This window comes from Paroedura picta, chromosome 16, assembly GCF_049243985.1.
Source record: "Paroedura picta isolate Pp20150507F chromosome 16, Ppicta_v3.0, whole genome shotgun sequence".
NCBI classification, from domain to species: Eukaryota; Metazoa; Chordata; class Lepidosauria; order Squamata; family Gekkonidae; genus Paroedura; species Paroedura picta.
In genome coordinates this window covers 26,120,009-26,140,201 of record NC_135384.1, presented here as the reverse complement: position 1 = coordinate 26,140,201, position 20,193 = coordinate 26,120,009, and the positions used below count along the sequence as shown (strand labels likewise).

Genomic DNA, 20,193 nt, shown 5'->3' with positions numbered 1-20,193 from the left:
ACAAGATGGAAAGATTTGGACCAAACAAGTTTCTAGCCCTTAAGCCAGTCTTTCAAGCATGTTCATAGGGTGGAACAGCAGCTGGGAAACCCATAACCGGTTGGGAGGCTGATATTGTTTTTACTGTTTTTATTACCCTGTTTCCTAATTTGACGATCTAGCTTGACTGTATCGTTTATTATACATATTGTATTGTTTTTATTGAATTTTTAAAAAAACAATTTGCCTTGAGTTTCAGTGGAAATGATGAATATAAACGAAGTAAATAAAAATAAATAAATGCGTACAAGAAAACTATGCCCAGGCTGTTTCACTCCAATGGTGATATTTCCTTAGATACTTCCAGTGCTTGCTGGAAACAATGGATGATGATTTTCTGAATGAGATTTCAATGAATTGTTATGGCCAGAAATCTGCAAAGTGCAGAGTGTCAAGACTGTGGACTCTTCCAGGTGGAGCTGTTACAACAAATGGAACATCACACTGCCTGAACCTGACAGATGGTATGTCCTTAGTCTGCTCACTCTTTCTGGGAAGAGCTCTTATGAAACTGCTAATAATAAATTCCTAGAAAACATTGAGTCCCAGATACACCTCGTAGCACATTATGTTTAATCTGTGATGGGAAAGATGGCTCAGATTGTGGATGCCTGCTAGAGCCAGCATGGTGTTGTAGCTAAGAGCGGTGGCTTCTAATTTGGCGAGCCGAGTTTGATTCCCTGTTCCTCCACATGCAGTCAGCTGGGTGACCTTGGACTCATCACAGCCCTGACAGCGCTGTTCTGACCGGAGCCGTCCTGTCAGAAGCTCTGTCAGCCTCACCTGTCTAATAGGGTGCCTGTTGTGGAGAGAGGAACGGAAGGCGATTGTAAGCCGCTTTGAGACTCTTTCAGGCAGTGAGAAATGGGGTACAAAAACCAACTACTACTACTTCTTCTAGATCGCAACATGAACTGTGACACAGTTCATTGGGTGAGACTATGGCTGAATGGTAGAGCATTTGCTCGGTAACCAGGTGGGCTCTGATCTAATCCCCGGCATTTTCACTTGACAAGTCTAGACTGGAGATGACATGAAAGGACACTGCCTGAGACCTTGTACAGCTGCTGCCTGTCCAAGACAATCCTGCCCATCATGCTTCTGCCATAAATACCATCAATGTATTTAGATTGTATTTAGAAATGTAAGGGTCTGTTGCCCATGTTTATTGCCTGCCCTGTTTCCTTTCATTTATGTACCTTTCCCCCCACCCATCTCCACATGGCTCCTGGGATGTGAAGTCTCAGCCTTGGATTGCTCTGTTTGTCCTTTTGAAGATTCCCCGTGTGTCACGGGTTCTCAAACCTAGAAGCAATTCCCAGGGGGGAAGGGGGACACTAAGTAGCATCCAAATGATTTACATGTCCTGGGTGGTGGGAAATTTTCAGTCATTTCATTCTCCCCGTTGGATGTGCTCCTGTTGAAAGCAAAGTTAGAGACTTTTTGGAACTGGGTCACCTGTGACTCAGCTGTAAAGGGACAGATGCCATGACTGCCATCATCTCATGAATGGCCACCCCACATTTTCTTGATATCCTCAATAGCACACATCCTAATGGGAATACTTTCTCTTTCATCCTGTGCCTTCCTTTGATATCTGGGCAAAGTTGTCTGTTTTTTTTCATATTGAAGATACCACTTCCCCTGCAGCAAAGCCTAATTCCCCTAATTCTGATGATTAATAAAGCTTCCTTTGTGGCGCTCCGGCTCTTCAAAGCAGGGCCTGCTGTAAACACTGGCTAACCACTGGTTAACCTTTTCGATTTGCTTTGCACTTTCTCCCTGCTCCTGCTTTATCATCACACCCATCAGCACCTCTGTGCATCAAAGGTTTCTTAATTTGCTCAGTAAGTTGACCTGCAAGATCATCCCAAAGCCCCACGGCATGAATACCGAGGGTTTGATTTAAACAAATGTTGCTCGTAGAATGCGGGAGTCTGATGCGGAAGCCTTCTGAGGAATTTGAAGGAGTTGAAGGAGGAGAGACAAACCAAGGCAAAGAAGAGCTGGGTTTTGTTGAAGGGAATAGAAGCAAGAGAGTGTCCTTCCAGCCCAGCCTTTTTTTCAAACTTTTGACCAAGGGGGAGCCCCTGAAATACTTTTGGGGGCTTTGAGGAGCCCTGGGAGTGATGTGGCTGGCCACGCGTCCCTGTCATACACCCTTGAAGTGACATGTCACTAGAAGTGACATCACATCCCCATGTTAACAGGCAGATTTGAGGAGAAAGGGAGAGACAGGAGACGGTTGAAAGCAGGAGTAAGCATTCAGGCTCTGCCCCCTTCCAGGCCAAGCTACCACAAGACAGCTCACACTCCAGAGGGGGAGCAATGGGAAAGTCAGTTCCCTTGCTTGTGGCCAAGTCTATTAAGCCAGGAGGGGAAAGGCCACGGACCCCCCCCCCTCCAGAGCTCCTGCAGATCTTTGAGGGTCCTTGGATCCCTGGTTGGGAATCCCTGTTCCAGCGAATAAGGGCTCTATGCTGATAAAACTATTTATGGCGATTGTTGTGTTTGTGGTTCTGCAGAGGACTGAGTGTGACGTGGGATTGTTTGCTACTGTATATAAGTTGGGGGTTTTCGGGGGTTCAGTTTTGCCTTTTCTAACATCATGCCGGGATCACAATAAAGAGCTGATTGACCTCCCACTAGTCTTGGCTTCCTACAATCCCATGGACTTAACAGTGACCCTATGAACTGAGAGCAGTGGCTTCCTTGATTGAATCAATTAATCTCATGTTGGCTCTTTCTCTTTTCCTGCTGCCTTCAAATTTTCCCGGCATCTTTATCTTGTCCAGTGACTCCTGTCTTCTCAGCCGCTTTGAGACTCCTTCAGGTAGAGTATAAAAAACAGCACTTATTATGAGTGATAGGGCCGTGAGTGTCCTGCATAGTGCAGGGGGTTGGACTAGATCAGGGGTAGTCAACCTGTGGTCCTCCAGATGTTCATGGACTACAATTCCCACCTCATGGGAATTGTAGTCCATGAACATCTGGAGGACCACAGGTTGACTACCCCTGAACTAGATGACCCAGGAGGTCCCTTCCAACTCTATGATTCTATGATTCTATAATGTGACAAAATAGCCTGAGTTTAATCACTTTAACATCTAGGAAGAGTTCAGTTTTGATTTGATCTAGAGCCCATGTAGTAAAATGGATAGTAAAGAGATAACTGGAACTTGGAGGAAAACCCCATCCCCTGAATGTGTACAGCCCCCATGAGATTACCAAAACACACTTGTTTGCTTTATGACTTGTGTCGAAATTATTACTAAAGTTATTGCAAGACTCTTCCGGTACAGACAGCCTCTCGTCTTGCCCTTCAGGCACGTACAGCAAATCCCTAGATGATGTGGAGCCTCTGGGAGGGGAGGGGAGAGTAAAATGGAGGTGAAGGCTGTCATTGCCTCAGAAATACCACAGAAAATGAGGGAAAGGCTGTCATTACCAGGAGACTATATGGGACTGGAACAATACTCTAACTGAAAGAGTAGAGACCATTCAAAACTTCTTCCTGCAGAGATTTCTGGCTCCCCCTCAGGGTGTCCCAACTGCATAGGGCACAAGTGGGCTTGCCCTCAATAAAGATTCGTATTCATCTTGCCCTATTGAAATTTTCCCATAGTTCACGAGCTGCTCAGAATGACTCATTTTCCAAATTTTGTTATAATGATCTGATAAGAATTGATAGATAACAGGTCAAAACACCTTAATGACCTCCTGGCACTGTATGATATCCCAAATGGTAATCTAGAATCTCCAATTCCTGGGATTGCTGTCCGTGAATGAGTTTATACCCATGATGCTGTGTATAATATCTTAGCAACCTTGGGCGGGGGACTGAAGACAATATCCCAAGGGACAAACTAACCCTGTTTCAATAGGCCAAGATTCTTGGGTTTAAGGACGAGTTCCAAAATACATTATTTGTTCTTTCCCATTGGCAGAAAGAGCCTGTCAGTAACACTGTGCATGTATGAAATTGCAGCTCTTTCAGCACAGAACTCTGCTGTCCCTTGCTGTCTGCATCCAATCACCTGTAACCTTCCTTGCCTTACCCACAAAAGCACAAAATATTGAACCCTTCTAGAGAAGAGACAATAGTCTTTTTGTGTTGTGGGTCACTGGAGGAGGAGGGGAGGAGGGAGTTTTAGAAAATTGCTCAGGTTCCCGTTCTACCTCCTTGGTTTCCTTCCTAAGAGCAGCACACAATCCAGCATAGTTATTAAAAATTGCCTTACTGAGCACTGAGCCACCCACGGCATAATAAAAATCAGCACAGTCACCGCTTCTGGGAAGGTAGTCCAGGCTGAGTGTGGAGCTAGGAAATCATCTGGTCGTTTTAGCCACATCCGCTGCCAACTTGCGATGAATGGTCCAGGATGCATTATAATGAAAGTGTATATCAAGGGACCTGAAATGCTTGACTTGCCCTAAATGGTTACCATTAATTTCCCATGAATATCGTTTCCAGGATCTCGAGAACTGTTTTCATGATGGTAAAATGGAGTTCTTAGACATGACCAGCACAAGGACAAGAGAGGGCATAAAAACAGACTCCTAAAGGGAAGCTGCCTCTCCAGTTGCAAGATTTGGCTGATGCAGCAATTTATGGACACATGTAATTCTACCAAACAGAAACTATGTCTCTATGGGGAACTGGCTACCTCTCTTCCCCTCCTCTCCCACCCATTGCCTTGCAGTAATAAGCTATGTTGAATGCCTAGAAATACAACACCTCATAAGAATGTGAAAGACCAATTCATTAATAACCAGTAGGAAATCCTTTCTGCTATATCTTTAAACAACTCACGACAGTCTCAGGAGCTTTTCGTAGCCAAGCCCCTCTATGTCTGCGATCTCACTTGATACATGGCTTCACTATTTTTTTTAGTTTATTCTACAAGGAGAAGATTTGGGTGTCTGAACCATCTCTGGGTGATTTACCAGATTGGCCACCTGTGATGTCGGATGAGACAGTAGAATTAATTGGCTGGTTAAAATCTGAGAAAGCTCCAGGTACTGATGCTGTAATCCCTGAAATTCTAAAAACGGAACCTGGTTGGTTCCTTCTTACCTCCTTTATTACAATGGTAAATAAAGGAGGCTCAATGCCAGAGGACAAATGCTACGTATATTAGTAGAATATAGAAGTAGGGAAATTATATGTTACCTTCCAGCTTCAAAACAATAAGTCTTCTCTCTGTAGCTGGGAAATTATATGCCAGTCATTTATTATCCAAGCTCACTCTCTAGATGTCTTGGCAGAAAATACTGGCTCCAGAGCAAGTGGGTTTCTGCCAGGGAAAAAACTACCCTTGATCACTGTGCCCCCTAATCCCATTTGATTAATAAATACACTTTAAAAAGGAAGATCCAGACTTTATTACTGCTTTTCTAGAATTTAAAGGAGCTTTTGACTCCATACCAGGCAAACTCTTCAAGGATAAACTATCTATGAGGAACATAAGAGATTACTGTTTCTCCCCCCCCCCCCCATAAAGGAGCTCTATAAACAGTCAAATTAAATGAACTCCAACCATTTCAACCAAGAAAGGAGTTAAACAGGGCTGTATCCTTGGCCTCTTTTTATTTAACCTCTTTCTACACAATCTGGCTGTTAGGAATAGATGGCCACAGCCCAAGACTTGGTACCATTCATGTACCTTTGTTGCTCTATGCTGATGATGCGGGTCTTATTGTTTTGCTCCAGGATGGGTCTGAAATGTCTATTGAAATGTTTCTCTGAGTTCTGTACAATGAACAGCTTGGAACTGAATAATGAGAAATCAAAAATCCTTGTACTGTCATTGGCATGACTGGGGAAAGCAAGCCTTTATTAGTTTGCTAGCAGGCAGGGTAATTATGCACTGAGAAACCATGGAACCAGGTGGCTCTGTGCTTCTAGGAGGCTTCATGCATATGCAGGTGGACTGCTCTCTATGGGATGCCTGGAGATGTTGCGATGGCCACTCTCAGCTGCGATCCACAGCGCTGTGGAGAACCATTCCTTCTAGTAGCTAGACTGCTTGACCTGCTCTCGAGAAGAAACCACCTTCCCGTCTTCGACCTCTTCAACAATCATGCGGACTTGGCGCGTGGTCTTTGTCACTGCAAATGAAGAAGGGGGGAAGCCATTGTTCTCCAAAATCTCGTGCCTTGCTAAAAGAGCTTGCAGACGGAAATCTCAGGTGAGGGACCTATGTGGCTCAGAGAGTATAGAAAGGGACCCTGGCCAATTCGGGCTGAAGAATTCAGCCCACCACCTGTCATTGCCTTAGCAAGGGATGGTGGCTGATGAACAAATCTTGAGAGTTCTGGAACTGGCATGTTAGAGGGCTGCTTTTAAAGACCAAGGAGGTAAGAAGAATGATCTCCTCTGGCTCACAGGCAGGAGCAGCAGGAAGGTGGGTGGTGGGTGGGATGGGACCTTGCACCCCTCAAAATCTGCCACTTAGGTCGCCTCATGACAGAGTCAGCCCAGATTAGTATGGCCATCATTCATTCCCCTGCCATCCCACTTGAGTTCTTAAAAGGAACAAACCCGGTGACAATTTGGTTTTCCTGGTGCATCTTCTTCATTCAGGCAGCAACATTTCCTAATGTCATGCAAGGTAAACAATTAATAGAGCAATCTGGAGCAGGTCTACTTAGAGGGAAATCCCATGTTGTTCAATGGGGCTTACACCCAGGAAAATGTTTTCAGGACTGCATCTTTAGTAGTCTAGTTGGGGAAAATTCTTACCGTCTTTCCCAGATGGCGATACAGCGGAATTATACTGGTAATTGATACTATAAAGGGAGGGAAGTAAAATACAATTAGAAATACAATGCAGGGCAGAGAGTCATCTTTTCTATAATCAAAATAATTTGACAAGAACCATCCTAAACAAAATTACATCCTTCGAAGCCCATCAAATTCGGTGGATTTAGAAATGTGTAACTCCGCTTAGGGTAGCATCATAAAAATTACTGTTCAAAGCGACAAGTAAAAGCGTTCATCCATTTGTAAGTCAGCAAATGTGTTTGAAGACATGGTAACATCAAAATTACAATTCAATTGCCTTTAAAAATAATGAATTGTAAATTGAAGGGCAGCCATTTAAATCCTCCATTTGTTCCCATCCTTCCAAAGGGAGGAAAGCAAACCAAAATGGCTGCCAACAATTTCAGCCTCGCAGCAGGCACACTCTTTGCCAGCCATTACAGCAATTTATTTTGTTCATGTCAGCTGGCAGCCATTTCAAGGGTCTGTTTTGCTTCCCAAGATCTGAAGGGAGGAAGTGAAACTGAGGCATTTTAAACCTAACCACTAATAGGTGGATTGCCCTGCTCAGCTGCTAGATTTAAATGGCCCAAATCCCAAAGCCAACCAGACAAAAAGTCTGGAAAATATTCAAGGGAGGGTGTTCCCAACCAAATTCATGAGAAATTTGGAGTCCTGGAAACTGGTTTGTGCCTATTCCTAATGTTAAGGCCTGAAAAACACCTCGTTCCCATGCTCAAATTAGAAAACAAATTAAGCCAGATTCAGCTTTAGCCTGAAATTTTTCAACCTATGTGGCTTAACAAAATGAGATGGTTTTCCGTCCACTTGAAAAGAAGTGGGGAGTTTGTCCCTCAGCTTTGGACCGCTTCTCTACTCTTGGCCTCCGGAGATTGTTCAAAAATACCTCTGCAAACCAACCTCCCCTTTACTCACTGGGCTTCCTCTCCCTCCAGCAGGCGCCGGTAGGTGGAGATCTCCTGCTCCAAGCGGGTCTTGACGTCCAGGAGGATCTTGTACTCGTGGTTCTGACGCTCCATGTCACACCGCAGCTCCGCCAGCTGCTCCTCCACGCTGGTGATCATAGACTGGATCTGGGCCAGCTGGGTGCCGTAGCGAGATTCTGTCTCGGCCAGGGTGCCTTCCAGTGCCGCTTTCTGGGGAAAGAGAATTGAGGAGCAGTGAGGAGTCTGATTCCGTGTAGTGAAGCAAACCCAACCTCCCTCTTTTTTCACCTTGTGTAGCTATTGGGAGATTATCAAGGAAGAATGACTCACAGAAGCCCCTAGACAAATTAAACAGAGGGCTGCTTCACACCTCCATAGTCATACTTTGATAACTACACTGAATAGAAGTTAAGAGCAGTGGTTTCTAATCTGGCGAGCCGGGTTCGATTCCCCGCTCCTCCACATGCAGCCAGCTGAGTGCCCCTGGGCTAGTCACAGTCCTGATAGTGCTGTCCTGACTGAGCAGCCCTGTCAGAAATTCTCTCAGCCTCGCCTACCTCACAGGGTGTCTTTTGTGGGAAGAGGAAGGGAAGGCCTTTGTCCGCCACTTTGAGACTCCTTCAGGCAGTGAAAAGCGGAGTATAAACAAAATAACTCTTCTTCACCATCTAGTGATGACTTACATGAGCGGACAGCCCATCACCAGCATGATATTATGGGCGAACATTTCAAGCCGCAGCCAACCCCGTGCTTCCTATGGAGTCAGCCATAGTTGGAGAAGGCACTAAGATGTCACTACAACAGTCATGGGGAACTGGATTATTTGGTCCACCCAGGAAAACCCAGCTGCAAATCATTGCTGTAGCACAACGCTAGCACAGTCAGAGAGGTGGGAAACCTCGGTGCACACATTCAGGTGTATGGTGCTGAAGAAATCTAGAGAGGGACATTCTCACGTGAGCCAACATCATCTGGGCCCTCCAGAACCACCTGAGAACATCCATCAGGAACAGCTGGGATGGGCTGGAATTTAAGGACTGGGTAACTGTCAAAATCAGGCAATTTGTTTCGGAGAAGAGGTTCTAGATCAATGCATACTAATGTTACTCTCAGTGGACAAAAACATGGCTTGCTAGGAATGATGGCTAGGAATACATAACAGATCAAGGGTGCGGAGCAGTTGTCTGCGAGACAGAATCTGGTTTTGCACTGTCCCCAGTAAGAACTCCATACCATGCTGAGTTGAGCTTGGAGGTCTATTTCCAGGCCTTGGATGGTGCGCCTCAGTTCCGTGATCTCCGTCTTGCTGCTCTGCAGCTGTTCCGTGTTGGTGGCCACTTCACGGTTCAGCTCTTCAGTCTGCAGGGAAAGGGAGACATTACACCGATTTACCTGCAGCTCGTTTTTTTTTCCTCCCCCTTCTGGAACTTCCAGCCATCCCCCCAATGGCACACCTTGGTGAAGAACCAGTGCTCCGCGTCCTTGCGGTTCTTCTCTGCCAGGACCTCATACTGCTCACGCATCTCCGACAAGATCTTGGTCAGGTCCGCTCCTGGAGCAGCGTCCATTTCCACGGTGATTTCTCCACCCAGTTGGCTTCGGAGGATAGTCATTTCCTGGGGAGAGGATGGAGACAAAGCATATATGCATTTCTGTTCTTGATATGGAAAACTTAAATAAAGAGAGGCAAAACTGGGCTCAGTTAAAGCCTCTGCCCTGGCTCTGGCTGGGTGGAATACTCTTCTGAGTGAGATCAGGGCTCTGCAGGATTTAAAGCAGTTCTGCAGGGCCTGCAAGACAGAGTTGTTCCACCAGACCTATGGCTGAGGTCCAGAGAGAACACCAATGCACCTGGTCTCCCTATGCACATATGGGCACACACGTATGGATACAGAAATAACATCTAGCCGTGATCCTTCAGTACTGAGCCTTCAGTACAGCACTTTATGCTCACACACCTACACACCTCTACTTACCTGGACAATAAGTAAAAGCAGAAGCTCCTAGGGTTTTTTTTTTAAAATAGCACTACTTTTCATGTGCTGGTTCTAATCATTTTAAATGCCTAACTGGAGTGTAGCATTATGTTTTAGCAGAATGTGTTGAAATACTGTAAACTGCCCTGAGCCCTCGGGGAAAGGCAGCATAGAAATGTAGTTTTTTAAAGTCCTGCTGGACATCAAGACACTAACAACAACCAGTCTTCGGTCAGCTTGTCGTGAACTTCCGTAGGTTTGGCCACACCATTACTAACAGAGTTGCTGCGCAGAAGTGGGAGGGTAGAGAGGCAGGAATATAGGGGTTGGAGTGACATCAAGACTATCACTATGTCAATTCTGGGTGCAGCTACAGGGTTTCCAATGACTTCTAGAACTACCCGCTATCACTTCCGGGTTGTACCCAGAAGTACTGTTCTGGCAGCAGCAGTTTTTCATTTGTTTTCCTCCTGTTGCTGCTCAGTGTAACAACAGGCAATAGGACAACCAGCCTAACCCAAAAGCATCCTGAGGCTTGAACGTAGCAACAAATGCATACGGCTAGCTGGCTATAGATTGGAAGCCAACACGTAGGATTCTTGCAAAAAAAGTTAGCAAAAACAGGATAAGGTCACCATCAAATGGATTGGTAACACCAAATGCTGTTCATCAATGATTCATCTTCATTTTGACCAATGGCTTACCGCAGGGTTCTACGCTAGGGCCCGTATTGCTTAATATTTTTATTAACGATGTGGGTGAGGCAATAGAGGGTGCATTATTATCAGATCTACAGATGACACTAAATCACCATAGCCAACAACATGAATTTTAATTGGGAGAAGCGTAAAGTATTTCATTTGGGTCATAAAAATGTGCTGCATAAGTATAAGATGGGGGCACCTAGCTTAACAGTAGAACGTGTGAAAGGCAATTAGGAGTTCTGGTGGACAATAAGTTGAACACGAACCAACAGTGTAATACGGCAACTAAGAAGGCTAATGTGATATTATACTACATTGCTAGGAGCAGACAGTTATAATACCAATCTATTCTGCCTAGGTTAGACCTCTTTTGGAATATTGTTTCCAGTTCAGGGTGCCGGAATTCAAGAAGGATGTTGACAAACTGGAACATGTTCAGAGGACAGCGAGTAGGATGGTTAAGGGGTTGGAGAATCCATGCCTTACAAGGAAAGGTCAAGAGAGTTGGATATGTTTTGCTTGGAAAGGAGGAGAGCAAAGGGTTATGTGATAGTTGTGTTTAACTATGTAAGAGGTAGACGCGTTGAAGAGGGGACCAACTTGCTTGGTGCAGCTGTAGAGACAAGGACTAGGAGCAGTGGATTCAAACCGCAGGAACGGAAATTCCACTTAAATATTAGAAAGCATTTGCTGGCAGTGAGGGCTGCTTGTATGTGGAATATGATGCCTGGGGGGGGGTAATGGAGGCTCCTTTGCTGGAAGCTTTTAGGAGGAGACTGGATAACCCCCTGTGTGATTTTTAAGTCCCCGAGAAGGTTGGGGGCTGGACTGGATAGCCCTTTGTGGTCTCCTCCAGCTCTGCGTGATTCTGATGTTCAGGCACCATTCCTGCAATAACTGCCTGTACACCCACTCGCCCCATGTATCAACAGAGGCTTGTTGGCAGCTCTGCCTCTCACCTCCTCATGGTTCTTCCTCAGATAAACCAGGTCCTCTTTCAGATTCTCAATCTGCATTTCGAGATCTGCCCTGGACAGGGTCAGCTCATCTAAGACTCTGCGTAGACCATTGATGTCGGCCTCAACATTCATACGGAGGGCTTGTTCTGTCTCGAATCTGGGAAAGACAAAGCGGGAGGAGATTAAATGCTATATCCGTTTCAGTTTTGTTCCCATCCAGTTTTGGCTATATGAGGAGTTATTTCAAAAGTCCAGGGTCATGGCCAAGTCTCTTCCCGTTAGCTCTCGCATCTATCCTCTTGGACAGGGGTTGTCAACCTGTGATCCTCCAGATGACCATGGACTACAATTCCCACAAGCCCCTGCCAGCAAACGCTGGCAGGGGCTCATGGGAATTGTAGTCCATGGACATCTGGAGGACCACAGGTTGACTACCCCTGCTCTTGGATATTTTCATATTGGCAAAACTCCTGAACCTTTCGAAAGCCCAGGCAAGGCAGACAGAAATGGAAATGTGTTTATTGATTCAAAAACAAATTGCGTGCCACTTCTCCAGACCCGATGGACGCATCTGACAACTAAATAATGCAAACCAAAAACGGGTTAATAGAAAAGATCAAGACAATAAATAGACCTAAACAAGTAATTCTTTTAAAAAGATTAGCATGGGTTGCTCACCAGCCTCAAAATCAACTCTTTCCCCCACTACTAATATTACATTGATTCCGTGGGAACCAATGTAATATTAAACATGTTTTAAGCTTAAGAGAACAACTATTGCCAGGATGCTTCACTTAAGAACCTAAAACGGGATTTTCTATTGCGGCTTCAACAGGTGGGCAGTGTTGGTGGGGATGCTTTAGGATGACAGAGCTGGTAAACCACGCTCCTCATGGTCAGGTGGGAGAGTCATAATAATTCTGACTGGTCAGGACCATTATGACCCCAAGAAGGGATTTGGGGGAAAGGAAAAACGGTCTCAGGCAGAGATTGCAAGGCAGGTCTGGTGATATTTGTTGTATGGCCTGTTGGCAAGATATCAGGTGATGAAAAGCAGTTTGATAACTTCCTGACTCCTATTTCTAAATACATCTTTGTCAGCTGGCCTCCACTTGACCAGAGTCCCAGAACTCCCTACAGAGAATTGTCCTGAGATTGCTCCGTTCATCCCCGCCCCTCAATTTGTTCCCATGCTCTGGGCCTCTATCATCCCTTCAGGTGTTTGGGCTGTTTCCTTCCTGCCCAGAGATGCTAGCTGTAAACTGTACTATTATTTGAGGATAAGGACTGTCCTGTGGGAAACTGGTTTGTGTACAGTTGGAGAGAGGAAAGATGTGCTTCTATTATTGTTTTTCAATTCCTGGTACTTTTGTCTTTAACATTGCAGGAGTCCTGTGACGCCGTTAGTTCTCTTCTGAAATAAACTACTGAGTTTTTTGCCAAAATTCTGAGCTCACCTATTTTGGGAGAGATTGACCATGGTACATGACAATCATGTTTGTGTTCTGGACCAGTCTGTGGGTTTCCACATCTCATCTTCCTTTTGTGTGTTTGTGTGTGGGTTTCCTGCCTTAGTGACTTTTGATCTGATTTGGCTGCTGCCCCTCCCATATCTGAACTTTGATCTCTCAGCCCTGGAAATCAAACTCCAGCCTTTGACATATCGGAAGTGTCTTCTGCAGAGGAGACCCTGCTCCTCATGAACAGTTAAAGATTTTTCCAAGCTTACTTGGTTCTGAAGTCATCCGCAGCCAGACGGGCATTGTCGATCTGCAGAACAATGCTGGCATTGTTAACAGTGGCCGCTTGAATCTGGGAAGAGAAGAAAAACTCTAAGAAGCTGTCCCAAAGAGGCTAACCCACAATGAATACTCCAGAGTTCAGGGTGGATCAGAGCAAGCAGATGGATGTTTGGGAAAGAGCAATCATGAATGTCACCATGATGCTTAGCTCTGTCTATTTCTTTGACTATCCAACCAGTATGTCTAAATGCTGCTAAAATATGAAAGTCCAAATGGGTTCAGTGAAAGGACTGTAAAGTAAGGAAAAGGACAATTTTCTGAGATAATTGTTACCCGTTTGGTGTCTCCAATTTGTGTCAGGACTTAGGATCCACAGAAAGAACCACAACAGTATTTTCGGCTATATTGTTTTAAGGAAGGCCAGGCACATATGAACAAGAGTTCCCCATGGCTTTTTGGTTTTGCTGGAGCAAAAAAACCGACGTATTAAATGTTTAGATGACTCACCCTAGGCATGGACCTTTGGCCCAGGGCCGACACGTGTAAAATAAAATACCATCATAACTTGACATGTCTGGGTGGAAAGAAGGCAAGTTGTAGTAAGCCAACTCAGGGTGTATTTGATGAGAGCTGTGGATAAATCTGTGAGTAAATTAGGAGCCTTCAGTGTTACATCTTTTACCTGAATTCTGCTGCTTACTTGGCAAGGTTGTCTGAGGTGGAATTAACAGATCTGTTCAAGCAGCTTAAGTAGTTTATTTAGCAATCTAACCACACTTAATCTCTACTACAAGGTCATTGTTTAGTTGTTATTTATCAACAGCTGTTTATCTTGCAAAAGGGAAACTGCCTCAGACAGAGCCCTGCCCTGCCCTGCGGAGCTTTGAGCCCCTTTGGCACAAGGAGTGCATACTCGGGAGATAATTAATATCTCCTACACAGAGTTCATGTGCCTGTCAACTCAGTCACCACTTGTTACCACCGTATATTTTTAAAAGTTATTTTCCACCAAATCTCTGCAGTCTTGGACCTATATGTATTCATTTAGCTGTTTATAGCTGTTCTGTTTTACCTGTTCTATTCATGGACCTGAAGCTGTTATCCTCGTGTGTCAACTGAAATTGAATCCTCTTTCATTTCCAAAAGCAGCTGCCTGCACTCTTCACAGCATTAAAGGATCTGGGAAGGCACCCCAACTGGATTTGCAAAAGCAGATTATGTCTCACTGGTGGTCATCTAGGATTTTCTATCTGAGCTCAGATCTGGAGGAACTTCCTCAGTTGCAGGATCACTTGATTCCACCGTGCAGACTTCTAGCAAATGACTCAGAAACCTCAGCTTTCTTTTTTTTAAAGCAAGTGTCTAGTCCTTGGAGCTATGAAGATTTGCCTGAAAAGGCGGGCAGCCAGAACCTGGTTATCACAAGGGTTACTAGATAAGGCTTCAACCCTCAACAGTTCCTTCCTCACCATGATGGGCAGAACCAAAATAAGTTCTGCGTGACACAAAATTGTGCAATATGTCAGCTGAAAGAAGCTGTGTCAATGCTTTGTTTGGATTAGCAAGATAAAGTAGAAATACCCATGTATGCAAACGGGAGAAAAACAATGTGTCTTGCAGGTAACAGAAGAATTTGTGGGTTCCAACTAGAGGTCTATTAAAGAGAAGAAAAGTTCTTTTCTTCAGAGTCTGTAATCTTCATCATCAAAACAACCCAAAAACTAGAATCCTGGGGTAATTAATTGTTAGACTTCTTCAGTTTTGTAATGATGATTGTACCTGGCCAAAAAAATTCAAGCAGAACTCAAGGTCTCCTTGCTTGAATTTTCTGTTCACGTGCAATCATCATTATTAAAAAACTGAGGAAGTGCAACAACGAAACTAGATATTACCTAGGATTGTACTCTTTGGTTGTTTTGATGGTGATGGTTAAAGACTGTGAAGATAAGGAATATTCTTCATGTTTAATATTGACCCCTTGTTTGGATTAGTGACATTTGGATTTCCTTTGCACGGAATTTTTCTTTTAATGTAGCATATTCAGTACAGTGGATAAATACCTGAGTCATATCCCATTCACATCCTGGTTTCAAATAAAATCAGCCCTACTGGATCAGACCAATAGTCTATTTAACCCAGCACCCTTTTTCCAGCTGTGGTCAGATGACACAAGGAAGCCCACGAAGTAAGACCTGCTGACAGTAGCCTTCCCCTGCTGACCACCTGGAAGAATCTAGGGATGTCAACCTCCATATGTTATCATAACAGATCCCCAGGTAACAGAGATCAGTTCACCTGGAGAAAATAGCCACTGTGAAAGGTGGACTTTATGGTGTTATACTTACTGGAGTCCCTCCCCTCCTGAGGCTCCACCCTCCCAAATCTTCAGGTATTTACCAACCCAGAGATAGCGGCCCAAGAAGTATCTGATGATTAGCAGCATTCTTTTGAGCCTAGAGGTACCATTCAGCCATCATGGGTAACAGAGAATCATAGACATATCCATCAGAGGTCAATTTAATTCCACATTGGGATTGCAGCTTTCAAGAGAGCAGAGCAATCTTTCCTTATTTATTTATGTATTTGATTTATACTGTGCTTTTCTCCCTAACTGGGATCCAAAGCAGCTTACATTGTTCCCTTCTCCTCCATTTTATCCTTACAACAACCCTTTGAGATAGATTAGACTGAAAGAATATGACTGCCCCAAGGTCACCCACTGACACTTATTGGCAGAGTGGGGATTTGAACCTGGGCCTTCCAAATCCTAATCTGACACTCTAACATTACACCTCACTGGCTGGCCGTACGCTGCAATGTGCAAAACCTATAAAAGATGTTGTGGTAGAGGTCATCCCGTGCTCCATAACAACTCTGCATATACACGTGTAGGAAACAGGTTTGCTTAGATCTATTCAGCAAAGTCCTTAAACCATTCATTTAATAACATTGATACTGAAGACTCAAGGGGTAAAGCAGTGTCACATTAATATTCCTCTTCAAAGCTGTCTTCCTACCATCTGCTTTGTGATCAGTCATCAGAATGTATCGGATAGCCATGTATAGTTAGTTAGCCAGAATGTCCCCTTCAATAGCAACCAATGTTTCCTCAAAACCCCTTCCCTTACCTTGCTCTGCAAGTCTTCGATGGTCCTGAAGTACGGGCTGTAGTCACGGTCTGGACCAGGTCCCTGTTTCTTGTGCCACTCCCTGATCTTCACCTCCAGCTCGGTGTTGGCCTCTTCCAGGGCACGCACCTTGTCCAGGTAGTTAGCCAGGCGGTCGTTCAAGTGCTGCATAGTCTCCTTCTCACCTCCAGCCAGGAGGCCATCCCCCCCACAGACGGCAAAGCCGCCTCCCAAGCCTCCACCAAAGCTGTTATTGCTATAGCTGCCCCCATAGCCACCGCCAAAGGAGCTGCCTACCCCAGAGACATAACGAGAAGAAGATACGGAGATGCCACCAACTCCACCATGGATGCTTGGGGCTCGGTACCCCCCTCCAAGATGCACAGAGGACAGCCGGGAGGAGCCCCCACCAAAACTCAGGGGCCCCTTACCGGAGGAGGAGGAAGAGGTATATTGCCTGATAGTGGTGGTCATCTTGCCAGGAGATGGAGAGCCACCCAAGAGAAAGTTCTGAATGGCTGGAGAGAGTTAGCAGCTCCTTGCCTGTAATTCTCCTCTTATACCTGGGACAGAGGCGTTGGCACGGTGGGGGAAAAAATCTGCCTTTACATTCCCTTGAGCTTTCATCACTCCCAGCATCCACGCCAACTTCAAAACTCATCTTTTTGCTCCATGTGTACATTCATGCTGATGTCACATCCCGGTGTTGAACTTCGTCTTAGGAAAAGGGTGCGCTTTGTTTTAGTTTAACTCTTTTTCCATTTGTTTCCAAAGGTAACCGTCAGCCGTGACTCAGACAGGGTGGCTCCTCACCTGAGGCTACATTTTATGTTTCCTGCATCCCAACTGTGGAATGTTGAAAGCGTTTTTGAGAACACACCTTGATACCTTTTGAAGATGCCAGAGTTCTCTAATGTTTTTTTCCATATGCTCTGGCTTTAAATATGTACATCCTTGAGGGCTCTCTGTAATTTTGAGCATAGGAAACAGCCTTTGGCACAGATCTCTTGACACCAAAGAGGCCAACAAGGGTTTCATGATATAAACTTCTGAGAGGCAAAGCTCCCTCTGTCAGATACTAGTAGAGAGAAATGGAGACCTCTGATCCACTCTGCTCACATCTGATGAAGGGAACTTTGGGCCCTCAAAGTAGGGATGGCACGAACCAGCTGACAAACTAAAGTTCATCACACATTTTGACTGGTTTGTGGTTCGCAAAGTTCTATGAATTTTCATGCCATTTGTGGTAGTTTGTGAAAAGCAGAAAGCTGGAGGTTAAATGCCTCTGAGCCATTTAAGCCCCTGCTTTCTGCTCTTTGTGAAAAACAGCTCCCTGCCACTCAGCTGTTGGGTTTAAATGGCTTGCTCATTGTCTGCAGAGCTACCCTTGAAGCTTCTACAGAAACTTCCAATGGTCCAAAAAGCAGTTGCACGGGTCCTGACTGGGACCCAGTGGAGGGCCCATATAAAACCTGGATTATTTCCCAGTTGCATTGGCTCCATATTGGAGACTGAATGAGATTCAACGTTTTGGTTATTAACCTTTAGAGTCATTTTCCTTGTGAAGTTATCTGCCCTGAATCCCTGGAGATGGCGGGGGGGGGAACAAATTTAAATAATAATAATAATAATAATAATAATAATAATAATAATAATAATAATAATAATAATAATAATAATAGCAACAACATGGCTACCCATCTTGACCAAGGGCCCATTCCAACATGCCCCTTCTTTGCAGGGCCTGTCTGCATCCTACAGGGCTTGTAAACAGTTATTCCATCAGGCACTCTGCTAATGTCATTTTGGTGGCCTCTACCATCTGTGCTGTTGGTTTTGGGAGCCCAAGTGTTTGTTTTGGAGCATTTTGCATTTTTAATTGGATTTTATGGAAATTATGGTTTTCTTCCTGGTTTTGTATTGTTATATTGCTAGCTGCCCCAAGCCCCGTTCTGAAGAAAGGGCGGGATAAAAATCTAAATAAATCAATGTGCATTGTGCATTGCAGAGCAATAGAAGAAATCGAGCCAGGCCCACAACCAAAGGAGCTTCCAGTCTCAATTTTATCAGTGGGGGAGACAAGGGGGAGATGTGAATTTGTGCCCGTATTGCATCTAATTTGAAGCACCCTGACATGCTTGGTTTCTAGAATCATAGGGTTGCATCACACAGTGTTATACGCATAATCATGGCTGGTCTAAGACAGTAAGAATAAAATGGTAAATTTAGGTACACATAAATAACATTAATGACATCTTAGGGTGGGTCAGAAAGCCCTGCCAAGTATTTTTATGATTTTCCGAAGCAGGCCCTGACAATTCCATCCCAGCATCTATAAATTCTAGCTTTTGCAGATCAGCTACCTCAAAGGCAAGTAAAACGTGACAGCCCGCAAGCAAGATGGGTAGATGCAGCTTGTAAAAGAAACACCTGGGCAAGTCCAACTCCTGAGCCAAGAGGCTTCTTTAGGATGGAGACAATGGACTGAAACAAGCCTTTAGATTGTTTTATGGCTTCTTGACAGGTCTTGGGAGGAGCACTTGCAGAGCCTGGGAATTAATCCTTTGAAGGGAATTTTTTTTTTAACAAAATGGAACAGAGTACCTAGCTTTTAAAATACCTATTCCAGATCATGGTCAAATCCCTGTTAGAGAAGATAGAATTTTTGGCACAGTCTCCTCAATAACTATAAACCAGCCAGGGCTATCTTCCAGGAATAAAATTTGCTTACTGCAGCATCAGTTCAAAAGAGGGATACCAGCCTCCAGGTGGGATCTGGTGATCCCTCAGAATACCAGATCATCTTCAGATTGAAGACATCAGTTCCCATGGAATAAATTGTCCCTCTTTCCTGTTTTTTTGTAGTCGGGGTGCACTGGACCCAGATATATAGAGAGAGTTGTCTTCTTGCTATTCATGGCAAAGTCATACCTAACCCTTTAGGAGCTGCCCCTTGGTTCTTCCCACTACTGGAGCGAGAACTTTAATTGTATTGCTCACTTGCACAGGGCTTTTTAGTCTCACTCAGGTCTCTAGTGTAAATATTAGGCTAGCAAGCCTGAATTTGTGTCCTTGATAGAACCATCACCTAAAGCTTTAGTTAGTCAGTCAAATTTATTGCATTTAGCCAAAAGCTGTTGCAGATTTACAAACATCATCTCAACTCAAGATACAATATAAATCACTATTTTTATCTGTTACAAAGTATTTAACCAAATCAGATAAAATCAAGTCTTGCGAATCTGTTCCTCATTTTCACTGCAGCTATGGCAAATAAAAGTACACTATGAGTTATACAAGAGTCCGAATCTGACAGGAGCAAGCATAATACCTCTGACTCTGTGTACCTTTCTGTACTTAAAAGGAAGCTTTCCTAGAAATTTGAGACTCAGCTCTGAATAAAGGGGGCGGTGGTGTGCATAATGAATTACGTCTTCTACAGCTGGTTCGCCACAAATGCATGTCCCTGCTTTGCCCTTGTGCATATCTACCTTCCAAGTAGGCTGTCGGCATAGTCTGGAAATATAGGGCCGTAAAAGCCTTCCTAAGCTTCTGGTTACTGACGTGTCTTAAGTATGATGAACAATCCAAATCTATTTTAATTTTTCTATACCAAGGAGAAAATTGAGTTTAATTTATGATTGTTCCATCTTTTATGGCATCCCAGCTAAAGACCCATTCACGAATGGCCATCCTGGGACAGGAGATTCTACGTGACCATTGGGTCTGTCATACTGTGCCAAAAGAGGGTTGAAAAACATAAAGATAAAGGTATCCCCTGTGCAAGCACCGGGTCATGTCTGACCCTTGGGGTGACGCCCTCTAGCGTTTTCTTGGCAGACTCAATACGGGGTGGTTTGCCAGTGCCTTCCCCAGTCATTACCGCTTACCCCCCAGCAAGCTGGGTACTCATTTTACCGACCTCGGAAGGA

At 44.6% G+C, this 20,193-nt stretch overlaps 1 protein-coding gene across 1 annotated transcript; it reads right to left on the bottom strand.

The window, feature by feature from the left end:
* Positions 1–5,859: 5,859 nt before the first annotated feature.
* On the bottom strand, positions 5,860–17,065 carry LOC143825932 (keratin, type I cytoskeletal 14-like). Its single transcript, XM_077314369.1, has 8 exons — positions 16,262–17,065; positions 13,121–13,203; positions 11,392–11,548; positions 9,207–9,368; positions 8,986–9,111; positions 7,742–7,962; positions 6,785–6,831; positions 5,860–6,150 (listed from the first exon to the last, which is right to left on the bottom strand). Exons 1-8 carry the CDS (start codon positions 16,733–16,735, stop codon positions 6,053–6,055), a joined length of 1,368 nt encoding a protein of 455 aa, XP_077170484.1. The 5' UTR covers positions 16,736–17,065; the 3' UTR covers positions 5,860–6,052.
* Positions 17,066–20,193: the final 3,128 nt, after the last annotated feature.

Bases quoted from the DNA above. Each gene is read 5' to 3' on its own strand.
- LOC143825932 (XM_077314369.1), bottom strand. From the start codon at position 16,735: ATGACCACCACTATCAGGCAATATACCTCTTCCTCCTCCTCCGGTAAG. The intron at 9,369-11,391 runs GTGAGAGGCAGA...TCCTCTCCCCAG, and splicing joins TGAGGAAGAACCATGAGGAG to GAAATGACTATCCTCCGAAG. The intron at 6,151-6,784 runs GTAAGAATTTTC...CTTCATTTGCAG, and splicing joins ATCGCCATCTGGGAAAGACG to TGACAAAGACCACGCGCCAA.